The following is a 21767-nucleotide window of genomic DNA, read 5'->3' as shown; positions in this document are numbered from 1 at the left end:
CGGAGGGTCTTGGCCCCCAGGGGAGCTCTCCATCAGCACCACAGTGAGGGCTTCCCAGACTGATCACGACCCTGGCTCTGGGCAGCGCGGCTGGTGCAGTGCCTGCGGGGATGGAGGGAGCCCCAGAAGGGACCTCAGGGAGAAGGGACCAACCAGCCGGGAAAGGTCTAGAAGCTCTCTGAACACCTGATACTGTGGCCTGACAGAGGGCAAAGAAATCAGTGCCCCCCCCCCCGCCATGTTCACAGCAACTCTCCTGCCTGGAAGCTTGTATCCCACAGGGGGAAAAAGCACACAGGAGAGGGGCGGTTTGTACATCATCTGTATTGTCACATGAAATGCACATCCAGAACGGCTGACTTGGAAACGACCTATTAGGTCACACGGAGTCCGGCCCCTGGGGGCCAAAGCGGCACCAATGCCCGTGGCTGTGGGCTTTCCGCAGGCAGTGGCATGGACACCTGGTCTCCCCAGACTCTGGGGCCCAGCGCTGGGAGAGGCCAGCTCATGCCTCAGGCTCTTCTGCTCCTGGGCAGCCATTCCCAGAACACACTTGAGGAAACCCAGTTCCTTGATGGGGGGTGTTAATAGCTGTTCCATGAGAAAAGTGTTCCGTGGTCAAGTAAGTGCAGGAAACGTGGGTTAAACAAGGTTCGCCAGGAAGCTTTTTCTACAGGACTTGTCAGAGCCTTTACTACAATAACGGCCCTCATGAACACCCAACAGAGTATGCAGCATTTCCCAAATTTATTTGACCACAAAACCATTTTTCTTCCCAAAGTGTCCTGCAGGCTGGTGTCTGGAGGGGCGCCCTTTGGAAGGTGCTGCCCTTGGGCTATCAACGACCATTAATGGCAAGGGCATCTGTGTTGGGTGCTGGGTTGCAGGTATTTCGCTGGGCGTCGTGCTGTGGGGAGGCGGGCAGAGCCAAGAACTCAACAGTCATGACGATGGAAGGACAAGACACGACTCGGCACCCCTCCTGCCATCTTGGTGCTCGCCTGTTATCTCCAGGGCAGAAGCCGAGTGGGGCAGTCCCCAGGACTGGGCCCGGCCTGCCAAGAGAGGAGTTCAGAGTCCAGTGAAAGGAGCAGGGGGCACCCAGCACTATGGGATGTTCCAGTCACTGGTGGGCCCTCCAGAGGTCACCAGCCTCCAACCAAGATGGGGAAGATGCGTTGGGGGCACCTGGCTCCCTCTCCCCTGCCAGCCCCGTGTTGTCCTGCTGCCTCTCTTGGGCCACCCCAGCCCCAGAGCCGTGGACAGGCGGCTCACCAGGCAGAGATGAGCATCTGGCAGGTGTTGGAGGACAACCAGACCAGCTCGACCAACCGGAACTGGAAGTAGCCAATGGCGAAGCCCGAGAGGACGTCGGTGATGTGGTGGCGGCCGATCATCACCCGCGACAGGCCCACGCAGAGAGCCCAGAGCACCAGCAGGACGCGCAGGGGCACCGCCAGCACCAGGTGGCTGAGAAAGAACTTGGACACCATGGCCGCGCGGCTGGCGTGCCCGGCGGGGAAGGCGTAGATGTCCATGGTGAGGTAGTCCAGGAGGCCGGGGCTCGTCTCGAACGGGCCTCGCCGCTTGATCAGCTTCTGCACGCTGGCCACCGTCATGATGTCCAGCAGCAAGGCTGAGGTGGGAGAGAGGGGCCCCGAGGGACCGTCAGTGCCGCCTCCACCTCCCCTCTCCCGCTCCCTTGCATTCTTCACGAGCAGGTTCCCACCTCGGAGCCTTCGTCTGGGCTGTTCCCTCTACCTGGAATGCCCTTCCCTGGGATACTCAGATGGCTCACACCCTCACTTTTTTCAGCCCAGGAGCCTTCCCTGACCACCTGTTTACTAAAGGCCCCTCACTCTCTATCCCCTCCTGCTTTATTTTCCTTCACAGCATTTCTCGCCCCCCCATCACATACTTTTTTGTGCATTTCTCCTCCCCCCAGTACACCGTGAGCTCTGCGGGGGCCAGGACCCGATTTGCTCACGGCTGGGAGGGGCTCGATCTAGGCGCTGAATGAGAGAGTGGTGATCAGGGGTCTCACGGGCCCCTGCAGGCACCTCAGAGGATCTCATCCTGACAAATGGGGCCCTGGGCCGCTGGTTCTTCTCAAAGGGCTCCATGGAAGCCCCCGCCAGTCCTGAGGGCAGGATGTTACTGTCCCACCTTTTTAAAGTTGAGGTGAAATTCACATAACATGCCATTAACCACTTGGAAGCGTACAGTTCAGTGGCATTCAGTATGTTCATGATGTTGTGCAACCACCACCTCTATCGAATTCCCAAACACCTCATCACCCACATGGAAACCCAGTACCACCAAGCCCCAGCCCCTGGCAACCACCACTCTGCTTTCTGTCTCTGTGGATTCGCCTATTCTAGACCCTTCACACAGAGGGAAGCATACATATGTGAACTTTCGTGTCTGGCTTCTTTCTTGAACTGTAACATTTTTGAGGCTGATTTATGTTGTAGCAGGTGTCAGAACTTTGTTCCTTTTTAATGGCTGACTACTACTCCACTGTCTGGACCTGCCACAGTCTGTTTATCCGCTCATCTGTTCACAGACATCTGGCTGCCTGCACCTTCTGGCTACTGTGAACAAGGCTGTAATCAACATTTGTGTACAAGTGTTTACTGAGTTCCCGTTTTCAGTTCTTTGGGGTCATCCCTATGCCCGGTAACTAGGTCTAACTTTTTGAGGACTTGCTAAACGGACTTCCATGGCAGCCGAACCATATTGTCCTCATTTTACAGAGGCCTAGACGAAGCCCTGGAGGTTGAAGTATCCCTGCCTGCCCCTCCTCCTTTCTGGGTGTTTCCCCTTCCCCTCCCTCCAACTTCTCCACCATCCTTCAGGCCTCAGCCTAAAGGTCACCTTCCCTGACCTCCAGACAGGGCAGGCCCTCAATAGTGCATCCCCCACACCCCGCGTTTCTCCCCATGGCCCTTCCCTGGCGGCAACTAAGGAACCCACTGGGCGGTGCGAGGTTCGGTGTCAGCTCCTCACTTCCTCCCTCACTCCATCACTTCACCCAGGCAGGGCCAAGCCAAGTCTGTTTTGTTCCTAGGCTGATGCTGAGGGCCAGACACAAACGGCAGCCTCCAAATGTTAGTTGAGTCACTGGCCTGGGCCGCAGAGCCAGAGGGGTGGGCTCTTTTCTTATTTGCAGAGCGTCGGGGAGACCTGGATCTCTGTCCATCCTGCCTCCACCGTCACCCTGCTGTGTGGCCTTGGAAGAGCTGCTCTGCCTCTGTGTGCTTTTAGACAAAGGTCCCACACCAAGGCCCTAGTTTCACCCAGCTGGTCACAGTGGCACCCAGATGGCCAATATGGAGGTTCCAGGCAAAACTCCTTACACTTAGAAAGATCCTTGGAGGCCCCGTGAGGTCACAGTACCTGGAAGTCCTTCTTCAGGTGACAGTGAGGAGAAAACCAGCATTGTGGTGTGGTGGCAAAGCTCACGAGTGCCACAGAGACCCGGGTTTGAGTCCTGGCCCTGAGCCTCCTGACCATGACGTTGGACAAGGCACCTAACTTCCCTCACCTGTAAGACGAGATCACAAACACCTGCCTCCTGGAGGGAGCCTGGCACGGCGCCTGCAGGGTGACTGACCGTCCTGGGTTCGTCTGGGACAGGGCGGTTTCCCAGGACACAAGACGTTCAGGGCTAGAACAGGGGAGTCCCAGCAAACCGGCGGAGCTGGTCCCCCCACGTGCCGGGCACACGGGAAGGGCTGGAGAAGGGTGGAAGACAACCACTGAATGCCAGCTCAGTGCAGCCTGGCGCTGGGAGCTGTCCTAGAAGCTCTGCAGGAGATACCAGCATGGCTGGGCTGCAGCCGCCCTTACTCAGAATCGAAAAAAAACCCCAAAAACCTTTCAGAAAAAAAATGACACAATAGATGTTCACTGTAGAAAATTTACAAAATGGAAAACAAAAGTAAGATTTTAAATCACCTGTAAGCCACGGTTCCAGAGCCTTCTAGCCATCTACAGAGCGGAGACTTACTAAAAGCTGTACCGCGCCCCACACACGCTCTTCCGTAACCTGCTTTTGAAAGTTGCCGCGTCACACGCCCCTGGACTCCCGCAGCTGCAGCGACTGAGGTCCCGAGTATTCACCATTTACCGTGTTTATCTGCTGGTCCCAGCACTGGCGTGTCAGACTGCTCCCAAGTGACACTGTGCTCCCTGGTCAGCGCAGAATTTCTCTTTTCCTGCCCTCTGCAGGGTTGCTGCTTGCAATCTGGGCTCCCAGTCTGGGATGTGACCCCTTGGCCTCCCTGGGGCCTGCCCTGCTCATTAGCCACAGGGCTGGCTGACGTCTGCCCCTCCTGGGACTCACCAGCCAGCAAGGGAGAGGGGCCGAAGCAGGAAGTGGTGGATGGAGAGGCTGCCAGGCCGAGAGGGGAGGAGCCCGAGGGAGGGAGGGAACCTCTTCCACGCCCTGCATGCATTTCCATGGCAACTTGTTCCCAGGAGCCCAGCCCTCCCAGCCAGCATGCTGCTGACCCAGGCTGAGGCCACAGGAGGACACAGTCCCAGCAGGAGAGAGGGACCAGCGGGGCAGGTGGGAGCTGGAGGGAGCAGGCTGCATCTGACCCCGGGGACCCTGAGCCTGACGGAGCAGCGGAGGCAGGCGGCCAGGATGGGAGGAGTCAGCCTGGCCCTCCCTCCCCTGGTGACAGGCTTTCTCCACTTGGGGAGGAGGCAGTTCACAGGTGGCAGGTTGAACTCGCAGGTTCCAGAGTCACAGGCGGGGTTCATGTCCCGTCTCCTCCACTCATTAAGAACAAGTCCCTTCACCTGTCGGAGCCTCAGTCTACCCACCTGTGACAGGGGTTATCACCGGTGAGAGAGCTCCTGAGTGCCTGGGAAGTATTTAGAACAGGCTGGTATGCGGCGGTCCACAGTCCACTGCCGATACTCCTCCTCAGTCCCAGCCTGGCCTGACCCTGGAGGCTGGGTAGCGCCCAGCAGTGCAAACTGGTGAAAGGACTTCCTTCTCAGAGGTCCCACCGGGGTCAAGATGATCTGGCCCAGGTTCTGAGACCCCCACCACCTGAAGGAAAGTCAGAGCATCCTGGGCCGGGGCCAGTGGAGGGGAGTTGCTAATGTGGACCAGGATCAGGCCCCAAGTTAGATCAAAACATGACACTAGTCACTGGAAGATGTGGGTCATCGGTCTAATCAGTGACCAAGTTTCTCAGCTGAAAACCAGGACTCAACGAGTTGGCAAATTCTCACTGGTTTAAACCTGCCTTCCCAGACAAGCTACACTGCACCAGAGATGCCCAGAGGAAGCCGCTGGGTTTGAGGAGGTAGGGAGGGGCGGCAGCGGGGGAGGGGCGGCAGCGGGACCTCCGTGGGCTGCCCAGTGGGGGGACGCGGGCTCAGGGCCTCACTCTGATGCCGTGGCAGAAGGCAAGGAGGGCTTGTGCCTCAACCTCCCCAGACGTCCTGGCTCTCCTCGTGAGCCGTCAGGACCCACAGGCCAAGAACTGAGCTAGACTCGCACCTTTCAAATGTTTTTAGCACCAGGACGTTTCCCCCCAATGTGAGTATCCACAAAGACTCAGGACAGGAGGCGGAGGAAAGGGCTAGCCCGGTGGCTGCAGCTGGGGGAATGGAGGGGCCCTCTCTGCCCCCAGAGAGGCTTCTGCGGCTGGCTATGCACCATGATTTGAAAACCCCATTTGGGGGCCTTTGGAAATCTGCTATTTCTGGCCAACTCTGTCTCTTGAGGCTGTAATGAGGTGGTGACTGCCTCTCTGCCCTGGGCCTCTCGGGATCGTCTAGCTGGCCCGCCCCAGCCCACGCCTGTGGTTCATTCATTCACTTGACCTCCAGTTCTCGGGCCTTGCCAGTTCCTGAGTGTGTCAGGTGAGGGCCAGGCCTGGGGCTGGTGAACCAGGCTGGCAGGTGCCAGATGGCCGAGGTGGGACATGGGCAGCTAGCAATAGTTACACAGGGAGCTCCTTTCCAGGTAGAGGCGGCCCGCGGTGTCTCCCGCAGCGGACTGGTCTTGAGGGTTGGAAGTAGAAGAGGCGGGGGGGGGGGGGGGGGGGGCGGGGACACGGGCTCAAGGGCTCAAATCGCAGGGCGGCTCTCCCGCAGAGCCGATGGCCCCAGGCCTCCTCCCACCACCGACACCCCCTCCTGCTGCTCCCCAACCCAGGCTGCCTGCCCCTCCTCCAGCACCGAGGCCAGCTCTCGTGTGACTGATTCTGACACTGTCAGCGCATAATCTGGGGCCCAGAAATAGAAGCAAACGGCTCCAACACTCAAGGCTCCGTGAACTCCACTCACATGGCCTGTGAGTTCCCTGACCTACATCCCCTCCTGCACCGGGAGGGAGGCCAGGGCCCCTTGGGGAAGGGTGTGCTGGGCAGGGAGCACAGGAGGGGGGCCGAAGCCACGCTGCCCCCACTTGCTGTGTGACCGGGGCAGGTCACCTAACCTTTCTGGGCCTCGGCTCACCAAAGTCAACAAGGGCTCCAGGCTCAGCCTCCTGGCCTCAAGGTCGGCTGCTTGTGAATTTCCCGACCTTGGCACATCCCTCCCTCTGGGCTTCTGCCCTCAGTGATAAAAGGGGAATCATCCCAGAGGCTCCTCTGAGGGCCTCATGGAGGAAACGCCCCAGGAAGGGCGCCTGGGCTGCAGGGCTTGGCCCCACCGCCTCCCAACAGTCTCCAGCCCCCACCCCTCTCGGGACGGGGGGGGGGTGGTGAGAGGCCTGAGCTCTCCTGTGGGAAGCGCAGTTGGTGCCTCAGAGGTGACAAGAACATGCCTTGGTGCCATCTTCTCCCTTAACCTGGGGCAGGGGTGGAGGAGGGGTGGGATGACCCTCGTGGCCCCTGGCTTCCCCCTGGGACGTGCTCTGTAGGACCAGCGCAGCTGCAGGGGAGTCAGTCGGGCTGGGGGCGGGGAAGGGGCAGCTGTGGGCCCTGCAAGGAGCAAATTCAGGGCCTCGCAGGGGCTCCTTGTTAGCTGGTGAGGGGGAAGGTTTATGAGCTGGTATCTCTGGCTGGCTGGGGCCGGGACTTCACACCTCCCATCCCCCATCCCCGCCTCTCTGGGAGATGGGGAACCAGCCCAGTGATGTTGCGGGGCGGTGCGAATCGGTCTAAACTTTTTGAAGGGCATCAGAAGTTCAGGCTCAGAAGTCTTTACAACATTCCTCCCTTGACTCAGCTCTTCCATTGTAGGAGTCTCTCCTTGGGAAATAATTGGGGATGTGCGCCATGATTCACGGTCAAGGATGTCCACTGCGGCATCCTTCATAAGGCTGACAACCCCGCACCAGCCCAGTGCCCTTGAGTCAGAGACAGATGGGACAAGCTGCGGCCGCGTCTAGACAATGGAGCACTCCGGGGCCACTGCGAATGATGGAGCAGATGTGTATTTATAGCCACCCAAGGACAGCTATGGGGTTTAAGTGGAAAAGGCCAATTACCAAACCAGATTTACAGTAGGATGCCGCTTTTGTAAAATAAGATGTAAATGTGTTGAGATACAGAGAAAAAAGGTCGGAAGGCAGCCCACTAAATGTTAACAGGGCTTCTCGCTGGGTGGGAGGATGAGGGTGATTTTTGTTGTCTTTCTGTGATTCTGCATTAAAAGTTTTTCCTACCATGAATGTGCACTACCTGTGCACATTTTTTAAGTTATTTTTACAAAAGGACAAATACTGCACATTCCCACTATTATGAGGTCCCTAGAGTAGGCAGATTCACAAAGACAGAAAGGGGACTGGAGGTGGCCAGGGGCTGGGGCTCGGGGCTGGGCAGGCAGTGTTTAACAGGTGCAGCGTTTCAGTCGGGGAAGATGAAAGAAATTCTGGAGATGGATGGTGGGGATGGTTGCACAACAATGTGAATGTACTTAATACCACTGAACTGTGCACTTAAAAATGGTTCAATGGCAAACTGTATGTAATGTGTATTTTAGCGTGCACACACACACGGTTATTTTAAAAACCAGTGCAAAGTTCCAGAAGGACGCAGCTCTTGGGGAGGCGTGCGGTGAGCAGGAAGGTTGGAAGGGAAATCCTGAGAGGAGACAGGACTGCTCCAGGCTTTTGGCACTGGGACCTCTGCTCCGTCGCGTGAGGTGTGTGTGTGTGTGAGACACGCCTGGTATCTCCTGACCAGGGCAGCCCTGCCGTTAGCCGGAGCCCCCGCCCCTGCCCTCAGCACCCAGTGTCGGGGGTGGGGGTGGGGTGCTGATGCGAGAATCCTGGTCTGTTCCTAACTCCTCTGACCAGCGAGCTCTATAACTCTGCCGGTCTCCATGTTCTCTCCTGAAGAATCCGGGTGCCAAGCTTGGCTTTGTCTGTCTGCAAAGACTGTCAGCGTGAAAGGAACTCAAGATCGTGGGCGTGGAAGCCTGCCGCTGCCATTATTCACTCAGCTGAGCACCGGGCTCTGCTGGGAGGGGCGACGAGGAACAGGACCCCCCGGTGGTGCCCCTCTTCTTTCATCTCTTGTATTAGCTACAAGGGGAGCTGCTGTGACAGTGCACAGGGGGGCCCTGACCCACTCTGGGGGTGGCCGAAGGCTGCCTGGAGGGACCGATGACGGTGTCACTGAGCCCCACTGAGATGATGAGAAGTGAAGCTGTGGGAGAGACGTGGCGGGGAGGGGGGAACGTTCCACGTCTGCAGAGCTGAGCTGGCATCTCCAGCAGGAGAGCTCCTGCCAGTGGAGGTTTGGGATCAGTCTAAGTATCCATCAGCTGGGGACAGGCTATACAAGTCTCATGGGCAGGCCGTCGCCTAAGCTGTCCCCGAGATCAGGAGCCGGTGGGCCGGGGCAGGGGGTGCCGCATGGCTGGGGAAGCTGGCTCTGTTTTTTTAACTCCTCCTGCTTGATGCAAAGGGTTGTGGGGGGCCGAGGCGGGAGGGACACGGCCTATCAGGCCCAGCAGGGCCGTAAGAAAGAGGCCAAGCTGTGGAGGCCATATCAGAGACATACGATATGTCACTATGTGCAGAGAAAAGTCCAGAAGCCCATGACCCAAACTGCAGCAGAGGTTATTCCTGGGGAAGGGGTTTAAGGGAGACACCCACTTTTTTCACCATTTGTCCTTGTTTGAATGTCCCTTACTACAGGGAATATAATGAACAGGTGCTCAACATCACTAATTATGGATGCGCAAATCAAAGCCCCAGTGAGGTACCGCTTTTCACACCCATTAGGGTGGCTATTATCAAAAAAAAAAAAGGGCTGGCAAAGAACACGTGGAGCAGTTGGAACCCTTGGGCACTGCTGGTGGGAATGTAAAATGGTGCAGCTGCTGCGGAAAACAGTACGGAGGTTCGTCAAACAATTAAGCGTAGAATTACTATTTAATCCAGCTATTCCATGCCTGGGTGTAGACCCGAAAGAAATGAATGCAGGGACTTGTAGAGATACTTGTGCACCCGTGTTCACAGCAGCATTATTCACAACAGCCAACAGGTGGAAACAGCCCAAGTGTCCACTGACAGATAACAGATAAACAAAATGTGTTCTGTCCATATCATGGGACATTATTCAGCCTTAAAAAGGGAGGAAATTCTAACACCCGCTACAACGTGGATGAATCTTGAGGACACGATGCGCAGTGAAGTAAGCCAGACATGAGAAGACAAGTACTGAACGATGCCACTGATATGAGGTCCCTAGACCAGTCAGGTTCATAGAAACAGAGAGTGGGTGCCGGGGGCGGGGGGAGGGAGAGCAGAGAGTTCATGGTTAGTGGGTGCAGAGTTCAGCTGGGAAGATGGAAAGGTTCCAGAGATGGATGGTGGTGGCTGCACAAGAGCGTGAATGTACTTCAGCTACCGAACTGTACACTTAAAAATGGTTAAAATGGCAAGTTCTATGATACGTATATTTTACCACAATAAAAAAATGACATAGAAAAAGAAGAGAGTATAGCTTTCATAACTGGGGAAATTTCAATAAAGGTACTTTAATAGATCATGGGAACAAAACATGGAAGTCACTTTCCACCGAGGGCAGTTCCATGAGGACAGCAGGAAGGGCTTGGGGAACAGGGATGGCCTGGATTCCGTCACCCGGTTCCTTTGGAATCATTAAACCTGCTGTTGCAGGGGAGGGACAAAGGAGGGGACCTGGTCATCTCAGAGGTTCTAGAGCTCGGAGGGGACCTGGAGGGACCCTGGACCTGGGACTTCTTTTGATAATGGTGATGGTGACGATGATGGTAATTATTGCTACACAAGCATTAACTGGCACTAGTGTGTGCCAAGCACTTGATGTGTAATTCTTCAGGGAAGTGTCCCACAACCCACTTGACAGATGAGGAAAATGAGGCTCAGAGAGGCAAAGTCACTTGCCCAAGATCCCACAGCTGGGGTGGGATTTGCACCCAGGTCTGGCCGACTCTGGAGCCAAGCTTTTGCCAGCTGCTAAGACCCCTTCTGACTTCGAGGTTTCCAGAGTCTGGACAGCATGCCCTTGGGGAGGGAACGCAGGGAGCAGTGCGGAGAACTTCCTCCTGGCCCAGCTGGGACTCTTCCCAGGTCTGGCAGCTGGAGCTCCACTTCCCAAGGCCCCTGAGTTTTCCCCTTTGGGGCTCTGGGGAGCCCAGGCCTCAATGGTACAGGTGGAGGCCTCTGCTCCCAGCCCAGAGATGGCCCCAAGGGATCTGCTGGGTGCCCTGGTGCTCAGAGTGGGCAGGCAGGACTGGGTAGGGCTCCCTCACCCATCCGGGCCCTGCAGTCCCCACAGTGGTGGTGTTGGCCACCCACTGGGCACGCCTGAGCGCCACCCACTGTACCAAGCGCTTTGAATCCCCACCGCAGCCCTGAAGCCCCATGAACAGATCAAGAAACTGAGGCTCAGAGATGGGAACTGACTTGACCAAGTTCACAGAGCAAGTAAAGGTCGGAGCAAGGACCAGGACAAAGCCCATTTCAACCTCAGAGCCTGTGACCTAGGGTTGAAAAGCCCCCAGATCCCCAAAGACTACAGAGCAGACAGAACCAGGCAGTTTCTGTTCAGAGACGGTCTGTGCTCCCTGGGCGGAGAGCGGCGTGGGCTGCGCCTCTGGGTGGCTGGGGCCAGAGCTGTGAACGGACCCGCCTTGGCGACTCGCTGCAGTTTTCCCTCAAGTCAAGGGGCTGGGTCTGCCCCCCTACAAAGTGCCCGGGACCACAGACCACTCCACCTGCTCTGAGCAGCTGCTGTGTGGGGTGGGCGAGTGCCTTAACCCCTCGGAGTCTCAGTTAACTCGTCTATAAAGTGAGCGTGTTCGCATTTCCCTTAGACAGTCATTAAGAATTTTAAAATCATGAAATATAGGACGTTCGTGGCATCTATTTGGTGCATAGTGAAGCTCAATCAATGATATTTTTAGAAACTCAGAAATGACTGTCATTGAAGAAGAGGCATTTTCTTGAATGACAGTCACTTTTTGCTTCCTATGAAGCAAACGCCTTGGTGCCCACCTGGTTGCTGGAATGAGCCAGAAATCTCATGTTAACAAGGCAGACTTGTTCCCAGGTCTAATCCTGTTCCCATCACTGACTGGCCGCATGGCCATGGGCAAACTGTCTCCCTGAGCCTCAGTTTCCTCCTCTTTAAATTGGGAAGAATAAGAGCTTCTCCCTGTGGGGTTGTGGTGAAGATCAGAGCTATGATCTGGTTTATGCAAAACCAGGCACAGAGTAAGCACCGAGCACATCACGAACACAGATTCACCAGGTCCATTATCACACAGGGAAGGAACGTGCAAACGGGGCCTGCGGAGCGGGGTTGAGAGGCAGGCTCAGGGACACTTCCCCAACTCTGTCCTTGGACACCAGGCAACCTGACCTCCAGCACAGTTTTCCTGAGCCGCTGCTCTGTGTGAGGCCACAGCCAGCACCAGGGACGTTGTGGATAATGAGACCGGGCTTCTGCCACCAGAAGCCCTGGCCCGGCACCTGGGCCACCTTGCTCTGTCCCTCCCTCCCTCTCTCCCAAGCCCCTGGCTCGGGGCCTGGAAAGCACGCAGACCTGGACGTCAGGCGGACCTGGTGCAAATCTCCAGCTCTGAAGCCTTGGCCAGGTTGCTTTATTTACAGGAGCCTCAGTTTCCTAATCTGTAAAGTGGGAGTGGTAAGAGCACCAATCCCATGGGACTGTTTATTTGGGGTAATAAGTAATGTAAATAATTTAGTAATAAGAATGAGAAATCATTGATGGTACCAGCCGCAGCCATTTCCTGCACGAGGCATCCGTTCCCCCTACGCCACATCCCCTCAACAGAGTGTCCAGCCCCAGACTCTCTGAGACCTGAGTGGGGAGATACACATTGTTGCTACTTCCTCCAGGAGGGCAGTTCTCCGGGGTCCAATCCACATTGCTTTGGAACTGGGACCCTTGTCAGTGTTTGCTTAGCCTGAGGCACCTTCCCCCACCCCATTCGGCACCTGAGCCCAAAATGGTGCCTGCGCCGGGAGGGTCAGGAGCTCAACATGGCCCGGGACGGAGGGTAGAGCAGAGGTTCCCCGAGCACCTTGGGGATCTGGAGGTGCCTGAAGGGTGGGCTAGATGGGAGCTGGGCATCACCTCTTGGGTAGAAGGGAGGGCTGGCCTTCTACATGGGTCCCACATGGCACCTGACACAAGGCAGCGCTAAATGAAAGACGCTGGTGGCAAAGACTTTGCAAAAACAAACCAAAGACCAGCTCACTAGGCCCTCTCTTCCCGCGACTCACCTAGGGAAGCACCAGGTAAGGACTCTCAGAGGTCACGAGTGGGTGGAAGCCCCAGACTGGACCCCTGTAACCCCTAGGCCCTGTGGGAGGATCCTGGGCGGCTTGCAGAGTCCCTGAGCCAAGTAGGGGTAGAGGGGGCATGGGAGCAGCTCCCAATTGCTGTCTACAAGCAGCCTAGGACCTCAAAGACCCCAACTCATGGGGTGGGGGTTAAGGGTTAGGTACCCCACTCCAGAGCACCCGCTAGACTCCTGTCCACTTCCCTCGGGGCCAGGGCCTCCAGCACCCCTGCTCTGAGCTGCCTCTGGGGCAGCGGTGCACTTGCCAAGAGCAGGCCCTTCCTCAGAGGTTCCCGCTGGGCCCCGGTGTTCTTAAGGCCCCCACTTTGCAGGGGACCCCGGTCTGCACATCCCAGCTCTCTCTTTCCCGAGCCGGAGCCTGGCCGGTTTCTGGGGCACCCTTCCTGCCTAACCTCATTAGATTGTTCCAGTCGGTTTCTGAGGGCCCCGCTGGTCCTGGCTGGGGCGGGGCGGGGCAGGTGGCGGGCAGTGGACACACTCACCCAGAAGCAGGTTCATGAGCACCTCCTGGCCGGCCAGCGTGCTGCTCTTCACCAGGCAGAGGATGGTACCCCCGATCCAGGGGATGCCGTGGCCCGTGATGCCAATGAGCTTGACCATGGAGCGGGCGCTGGCCCAGGACGCGGCCCGGCCGGCACACACCCCCAGGCGCTTGGACATGCAGATGTCAATGGCCAGCAGGGAGTTGAAGGCAATGCCCTTGAAGGAGGGGTTCAGCTGCATGCAGTCCTCCTCGGGCAGCTGCTGTGACTGGCGCCGCTCGCGGGCCCCGTCCCCAGGGGGTGGGGGCTGCGCCGAGGGGCCTGAGGCCTTCCTGCCGGAGCTGCGGGGCTCCGGGGTCCCCTTGGGGGGCTGGTTCAGGGACAGGAACTCGGCCCGGTTGAGGACGTTGTTGCGATCCCGGGCCCGGGCCCTGCTCTGGGAGGCAGGCATGGCGATGCTCACACGGCGAGGGCCGGTGCCAGCCTGGCTGTGAGGGCCTTCTCCCCAAAGACGCGAGCCCGGGAGGGAGCCGCCACTACGCCCTGCCTCCCTGCCTGCTCTGCGGCAGCTGTTAAATATAGAGTGCAGGACTGCACATGCTGTTTACCTCCGGCTGCCACCAGGCTCGGGGGGGATGTCAGTGCCAGCTGGGCAGCCAATCGAGCCCCCCAGTGCGGGCCAGCACCAATGGAGCCACCCGGGAGGCGGACGAGTCCATAGCTGCGGCCTGGCAGCCTCAGGCCTGGGCTATTTAAATCTTCCAATGGCTCACTCCCCGGGCTTGGGGGACTCTGGGAAATGTAGTCCTCCTGCTGCTCCGGCCTCGGCTGTGCCTGGGGCCAGGGGCCCAGATGCCAGCCCCCAGGTGCTATCCCCTGCTTTGACCAAGCCCTCTGAGCAAGCCAGACCCCTGGGGGCCAGGCCTGCCTGCCCCACTGGCCTGGGCAGCTCGGACTCGGTCCCACAAACGAAACAGTGGAGTCCAGGCCAAAGGCCTCTCCGGGCACCAGATGGAGTGAATGACGTCACTGAAAGCATCATCTTGGGTCCACTGTGGCCAGGCCCAGCCCCTCCCCTCTGTGACAGCATCTCAGTAAGCTGGTGGGCTGGGGCTTTTTAAATTTGCAATCAGTCTTGAATTTGGCTTCGGTGCCTGCACAGTTCAATCAAATGGAAGACTTGATTTCCATTAGAGGGAGGGGTAATTAATTGGTGGTAATGGATCTGCCCCTTGGAGGCTGCCTCCACTGCCCAGAGTTTTGAGAAGGACTGGAGCACTACAGCAGCTTCAGGAAACCCGGAAACAGTTACTGAGCTCCTGGCCCCGTGCTCTGTGCCTGGAGTACTGCAGCGAATGGGACAGGCAGGGTCCCCGTCCCCGGGAAGCTCCTTGTTCAGCAGGGATTAAAAGAATGACACGTGAGAATGTTTGCAAGTGTGCAGGTGTGTTGCAGGATCACAGAACAGGGCCCAGGCCTGGCCTGGGAGTCGTGGAGGGCTTTCCCCCGGAAGGAAGAGCAGGTGAGAGGCCCCAGGCAGGGGAGAGCCTACACAACGTGTGGCACGGGGGCAAGAGAGGCTGCAACCCCAGAGAGGGGCGGCCAAGAGGGCCCAGCTGAGGATTTGGGGTTGGAGTCAGGCCTCCCTGCACCCACCTGGATGACTGCAGGAAGCCAGTCTCCACAGGGCTGACTGGGCCTGGTCTCCAAGGGAAGCCACTGGTTTAGGGCAACACACAGAGTCAGGGGTGAATGCCCCGGTCCTGTGACTCACAGCAGCCAAGGCCTGTCTGCCCAGCCGGGGTGAAGGCAGGAGTCCTTCCAAGCATGGAGCTCACCCCTGAAGCCCCAGACCCACCCCACAGCCTCCCACGAAGGACAGGAAGCTGCCTGGGATGGGGGTGAATGCTCTCTGGTCACAGGGGACCAACCCAGGGGGTCCAGAGTCAGACAGATGGGGGATGACCTGGGGCTCTGCCATCAACTAGCTGTGGGCCCTTGAGCAAGTCACTTGGCCTCTCTGAGCCTCATCTTTTCCACTTGTAACCTGGGAATACTAGTGTCCACCTCCCAAGAGCTGTTGTGAGGTCAATGAGATGATGCTTGTAAGATGCTGAGCAGGGTCGCAGCCACATAGTGAGCCTTCAAGCCTATGGGTCAGGAATGGATCCTGTTTAACAAGCGTAGCCAAATCCTTTCTCCCTCTGATTGCCCCTCAAGGTCCGGCCCCCACCCCATACCTGGCTGGTGTGAAGCCAGACACAGGAGCTCTGTCTGGGGTTCCTTGTGGAGTCCCTGGCACTCTTCTTCCAGAGTGTTCCACTCAGACCATGCAGCCACAGAGAAGGACGTCCCAGATGGTGCCACATTCCACCCTCCTGGGTGTAGCCATGAGGACCTGTGCTGCCTCATCCTGGGCCCTGGACAGACATACATGAATATACACACAGAACGCATGGGTGGCGGGCAGTTTACTGAGCTCTCCACGTGTTTTAGTTTATTGACACCATATAAATATAACCCACCTTCCTTGGAAGTCATGATGTCATCCCCATTTCACAGATGAGCAAGCTGAGGCTCGGAGGAGGTGAAACCTGAAAGAAGTGAGGCCCAATTCCCAAGAAGTCCCTGGGGTGGGATACAAGGACCTCCAGACTCAGATGTCTCAGACCACGGGGACCTGGACGTGCCTGCTCAGGTCTCCACCAGGGCACTTACCCAGCCCTTGCTCTTGCTGGGTGTGGCCCATGACCCGGGCTGACCTCAGGAGGGGCAGAGGAGCCCAGCCCAGATAGGGGCTATTAATACCCAGAGCTTGTGTCAGCATCTTCGTCCGGCAAGAGCTGCCGGCAGGTTCTGAGGGCTACAGTGGGCTCCATGTTGGGGAGGGCCATGGAATCCGATTGGGCTTTGGCCCAGGAGCGGTGAAGGGTGGGCTCTGGACTGGGACGATCCCAGGTTCAAACCCTGGTTCAGCTACCTCTACCTTAGTGATCACAGGCAAGCCCTGCCAGCACTCCAGGCCTCTGTTCCCCTCTCAGGGGGCTGGTGAGAGTATGGGGTGAAAGGATCCCCATCTGCAAGGCGGGGTTACCCTGTTTACATCCTCAGGCAGCTGAGAAGCAGGTGCCATCCCTTTATGAGCACCCACCACAGGGCACACAGTCCCACTTCTCAAGAGTCTTAGAATTCACTTATTCATTGAATCCATGCTTTCATTGATCTCTTCTTATAGTCTAGCTGGGGAGGTAGCATTCATATCCAAAAAATAACTAGCCAGTTTATAAAAACAATATACTTTTATCACTAGCCTTATTTTTTTCTTGCTGTTAAAATATTATAGTAAGTACAATAAATACAGATGATACAGGTGTAATCCTACTGTCTGGAGACCACCACTGTTAACACGAGGGTGGTCAGGTTATAAAGGAATTCTCACCTGTCTCATTTCCAATTACTGAAATATTTCACAACAACTAAGTATTACTTTAATAATCAGAAAGAATATATATTAAAGAAACCCTATCTATGTATATTATGTATATAAACAAATATGCACTTTAAAATATCATTGCATTATACACCCTTTAAAAAAAATAACCTACTCTTTTCACTTAACAATATAAACCGGGCATTGTCTCCATGACAACCCATCATTTTTCAATGACTGCTTGGCATTTTGTCATGTGGCTGGGCCATAATTTATGTAAGCAATTCCCTATTATTAGACATGTAGATTGTTTCCATTTTGTGACTATTCAAAACTATTCTGGCACAGCTACATCCTTATACAGACACCCCTGTGCCCTGAAGCAGAATATAAATATGTGGTTAAAGTGGCAAGTATCAAATCCAACACTGTGCTCTGACACATCCCCATGAGATCCCATGGGTCGTCCTGAAACACTTACTGCAGTGCCAGGACAGGGGCGAGGTCACTTCTAGCCCACAGGGCAAGTCTAACCACACTTTTCCCAGGTTAGAGTCAAGGAAGAGAAGGCCAGAGTGGTGGCGTCACCTGTGAGGCCCCAGAGCTGGTCAGGCAAGGCCAGAGTGAGGATGTGGGCTGGCTGGTCCCTGTAACTCTGAGCCCACGGGATGTCTTCCTGGCCATGCGTCCCACGGCTTCTCCGTTCCCTGCCTGCTTGGCCTCCTCTGTCACTCACTCATTCACTCACTCACTCCCGGAACACTTTTGGAGGCCTCCTGTGTGCCAGACCCCTTGCCAGGACCAATGGGAAGTGCAAAGATGGCTCTGAGGTGGCCCCGTGTCGGCAGACCACCTGGCTCCCCCGAACCACGGCCCCACCTGGCCCTTGATGCATATAACTCCCCTATTCTAGCACCGCCCACGGCTGAGAGAGGGGTGTGGTAAGGATGAAGTGACTCCACCCTTGCCCCAACCACCTGGGTCCACCGCCTCTCTCCTGAGAGCAGGAGAGGTTTTCCGGCAGCTTTCCGGAACCTCGAGCCACTTGTACATTGCAGACACTTGTTATTTGTTGTCTTTAAATGTTTAAGATAGATATTCTGCTACTCAGCATACTTATCATGAACTTGTACTTAACACTGCTCTGGGTCAGTCTTGGGGCTAAGTGTGTGCCCCTTAACTGTCACAGCAACTTCATAGACAGGCGTTTTGTCCCCACCGCACAAGTGAGGACACCAAAGGTCAGAGGTGAAGGGACTCTCTCTGGGCCATGGAGCGAGCCAGGGGGTTCCCTGGGATTCAAACATCACCCCAATACCAGTTACCCTCTCGTGCTGTCCCCTTGTTCCTTGGCCAGCATCCTTGCTCACAGGCTATTTACTTAATTACTCGGTTTGATCACGGCCTGTGTCCTCCTGGCAGAGTGTCAGGGACTGTTGTCTCTCGGTGCACTTGTGGGACTAGAAGCCAGGCAGTGTGTGACACATAGTAGGCACTCACTAAATATTTATTGACTGAATGGCTGTCTGACTCCAAAGCCTGGGCTCTTATCTACTACTAACACTGCTGTCAAGACGGACGGCCAAGAGCAGACCATTTATTTCAGGTAATGACCCCAGAAGGGAAAGCGACGGGAGGGGAGAGGGTGAGAAGCTCCATTCTGCGGAGACGCACAGCTGGAGGGGAGAGGAGGGAGGGGCAGCGGCGGGGTCTCCTGCCAGGACGGGGAGGCAGCCCTGCAAAAAGCGTTTTTCATCACCCGCTCCCCACACCAGGTGCTCCTGCCCCGGATCGCTTTCTCAGTTCGCATTTCTAAGGCTGCTCCTGGGTTATTTCGGTCGGGAAACCTGATCCTTCTCTGGGTTTATTTTAGCACCTTGGAGAACTCCCAGTGCCGCACCCGATCCCAGGCCGCACCCAGCCTGCTGACGCCGCCTCCGTCCCCGGCCTCCCGGCCTCCCGGCCTCCCGGCACGGCGTCCGCATCCTCCCGCAGCTGCCGCACGCGGATCCTCCTGCCCGAAGATGCTGGAGGGCGGGAGGGGAGGGGAGGGGAGGGGAGGGGAGGGCGGAGGGGCGGCGCCAGGTGAGCGGGGACCACAGCCGGGCTCCCCGCAGCCGCTGGCTGAGCCGGGGCGCCGCTGAGCCCGGGGTCCGTCCAGGGAGAAGGCGCTTCTTGCTCAGAACTGTGGCTCCGAAGGGGAAGGCGGGCCAGAGGCGGGGAGAGCGCGGCGGGCTTGAGAAAGGGGTCCCAGGTAGGGACCGCCCTAGTGAACCAGGCTGGGAGAAGCAACCCCTCGTCTGTCCTTACCTCGATTTGCATATTAATGATCCCTCCAGCCCCCAAATAACACCCAACACACCCGCATGCACAGACATGCACACTCACACACACAGCACACCCACTCACATCCACAAACGTGCTCACCTACCCTCACTATCACACATACATCCACGCACCCTCACGGGCACACACTTTTCACCCACAGAGCTTCACAGATGCATGTGAATGTGCACCCTCCTGCACACTCACACACAACCACACACTCGCACAACCAGAACACAAACACATCCTTCTGTGCTCACACTCTCACATACAGCCTCACACAAGGCATCCACTGTCATACACAACATACACACACGCCTCATCCACACCCACACCGCTTACTTACACACCTCATACACCCCCCACTATGCCCTCACAGAACACAGACTCACACGCCCCCACAGTTATACACGACTGTCACATGTACCTCACACACACACACACACACCCCACACACACCCCTGGAACACGCATCCTTCCCCCTCCTCTTCCCAAGCTCAATACTGGACATACATACACATCAGAACAACTTACTCATGTACGTCCTGATTTACAGCAATCGATAATTACTCATAACTATTTTGAGTTTGAATTTGTACCCATTTATTATTGATGTTAATTAATACCTCCATTCACCATTGTCGGAGTTATTCCTTGGCATCTCTCTGGCCTGTGGGGATGCTAGTGCCGTGGGCACCATGACTTGCCGTCTGTCTAGGTCCTGGCTGTGTTCCCCGTGTCTTCTGAGTACCCAGCCCAGGCGTCCAGTCAATACTGGGGAAGGAATACATGCAAGTGAGTGTGGGGAGGCCAGCTGATCAGTCCCAACCTAACACGCCCTGGAAGAAATGTACTTCTGAACCTCTGGCTGGAAAGACCTGTGGCCATCCCAGACACCTGGTTTTATGCAGGGCCCTGAGCCATCCCCCTTGCCACACCACTGCCCTTCCGTGGAGAGGGAGCCTATCACGGATCTGGGGCTAGGAGACCTGCGTTCCAGTGCCAGAGCCCTCCCTGGATGACCTGTGTTCCCCATCTGCAAGGGAGGCTGTGGGACCGGCCCTCTCTGCGGTCCGGCCTGTGCTAGGTCGGCCCGGGGCGCCCGCTCACTGCAGAGGGGAAGTGCGTCAGTGATGCCAGGTGGTCGGGCCACAGCCCCCTTGTCGCTCAATCCTCCCCTTCCGGCCACCCTCCGGGCCCTCCAACCCTGCCTGCCCATCTCCCAAGTGGACATTTAAAACCTCACCATGGCTTCCAGTCTAGTCCTAAACAGTTAAGGAGAGAATCTCGTCTCCCAGGGCAACAGAATTCCAGCACTTATCATTTCCATCTGCAGAGCAAGGGCTCTTCCCCACCTGTGAAATGCCTGTCCGGTCTCATGATGACTGCACCCTAGGAGGCCGAGAGCTCCTGGAGGATGGCTATGGCCCTGAGATGTTGGCCCATGAAGGAGAAGGAGACTTGAGACTGTCTCTGTTGGCCATAAAAATGAGGTCCCCACACCTGCAGGGATTGCTGGTGAGAGCTCCCACTACATTGAATCCCCTGGCATCTGGGTCTCGGAGCCAGGCAGCTGGGTTCAGTCCACACCTCCCTCTTCACCAGGCCTCAATGTCCTCATCTGTGGAATGGGAGGGTAACAGGACTGGCTCACAGGATCCCTGTGGAGTGCCATGAAGGTGATGCGTGCCAAAGCCCTGCCTACAGCGATGCTCAGCGAGGAGATACTGCATTGGCTCTTTCTGCAGACCTGGACCCAGCTGGGTGGGATCATGTTCTTTCTGCCTTTGGTTTGCTGTGTGACTCTGTGTTTTCACGGCCTCTCTGGGCCAACATGCTAGGAACTGAAGGACCTTGTCCTCCCACTTGACAGCACTTTGAGCTCCCAAGTTGCCACACTGGGGAATTCGCCATCTCCAAGGAGGGGCTGGGGTCCCGCATCCTGACCTCTCTCTTTCCCATTTGCTGGTGACATCACAGCAGGGGACCCTGGGGAGACTGAGGTCTGAGGGAGGGGGAGGGGTCTGGGGGGGGCTGTATGAGTGCCCATGTGGTGTTGGGCACGTCGCCAACAGATGTCCACTCCTCTGTTCTGCAGACGCCAGCGCTTCACTCTCGTGTGGCTGCATGATGGGCCTTCACATATGCTGAGACAGCCGTGGGGCTGTGCCCAACACCCACGGGCCTCCAGGAAATGCTGAGCAGGAAGAAGGGCTGCGTGGGGAGGCGGGGAGGCAGGAAGGCCGGAGCGGCCGAGAGCTGGGGAAGCAGCCAGAACCTTGGAGGGCCCGCGTGGAGCCGGGACAGGGGATGCAGGCATGAGCCAAGCCCTTTCAGACCCTCTGTCTGTTGGGGCTGGCTCTGGGGTAGCCGGTCTTCAGGTCAGAGCCTGATAAACAGGTGCTCGGTTGCTACCTGGGCCCTCCCCCTTCAGAACTGGCCCTCCAACTGGCCCGAGACAAAGTATTGCTTTAGGATGTGGAAGAGGAGGCAGCTCTGGGGCTGAAGGACAGGGGTCTTCTATTTTGCAAGAGCCCTCACCTGGTGGGCACCCAAACAGTCTTTGGGTGGGACTTGCCAGACACAGGGCTTTCTAGTGTCACTTCCATCCAGGCTTGGAGGGGCTGGCCCCAGCTAGCAAGGGCAGTGTGCCTGGAGGAGGAAATAAGTGGGTTTGGACTTGTCCAGATCTAAGTGGGGATCCAGACCCTGGAAAGCCACTGTCCCCTGATCCG

General features: G+C 56.9%; 1 protein-coding gene across 2 annotated transcripts; it reads right to left on the bottom strand.

The window, feature by feature from the left end:
• Nucleotides 1-308: 308 nt before the first annotated feature.
• PLPP7 (phospholipid phosphatase 7 (inactive)) lies at nt 309-14062 on the bottom strand. 2 transcript variants are annotated; one of them, XM_010955882.3, is made up of 3 exons: nt 13278-14062; nt 1276-1636; nt 309-1055 (listed from the first exon to the last, which is right to left on the bottom strand). In XM_010955882.3, exons 1-3 carry the CDS (start codon nt 13726-13728, stop codon nt 839-841), a joined length of 1029 nt encoding a protein of 342 aa, XP_010954184.2. In that variant the 5' UTR covers nt 13729-14062; the 3' UTR covers nt 309-838. The 2 variants fall into 2 exon arrangements, with proteins under 2 accessions (XP_010954184.2, XP_045373272.2); XM_045517316.2 differs by lacking the exon at nt 13278-14062 and adding an exon at nt 4133-6036.
• Nucleotides 14063-21767: the final 7705 nt, after the last annotated feature.

The sequence above is a fragment of the Camelus bactrianus genome, chromosome 4 (assembly GCF_048773025.1).
Source record: "Camelus bactrianus isolate YW-2024 breed Bactrian camel chromosome 4, ASM4877302v1, whole genome shotgun sequence".
Classification (NCBI taxonomy): Eukaryota; Metazoa; Chordata; class Mammalia; order Artiodactyla; family Camelidae; genus Camelus; species Camelus bactrianus.
The sequence above is the reverse complement of the archived record's forward strand: the minus strand, read 5'-3'. Positions and strand labels throughout refer to the sequence as shown.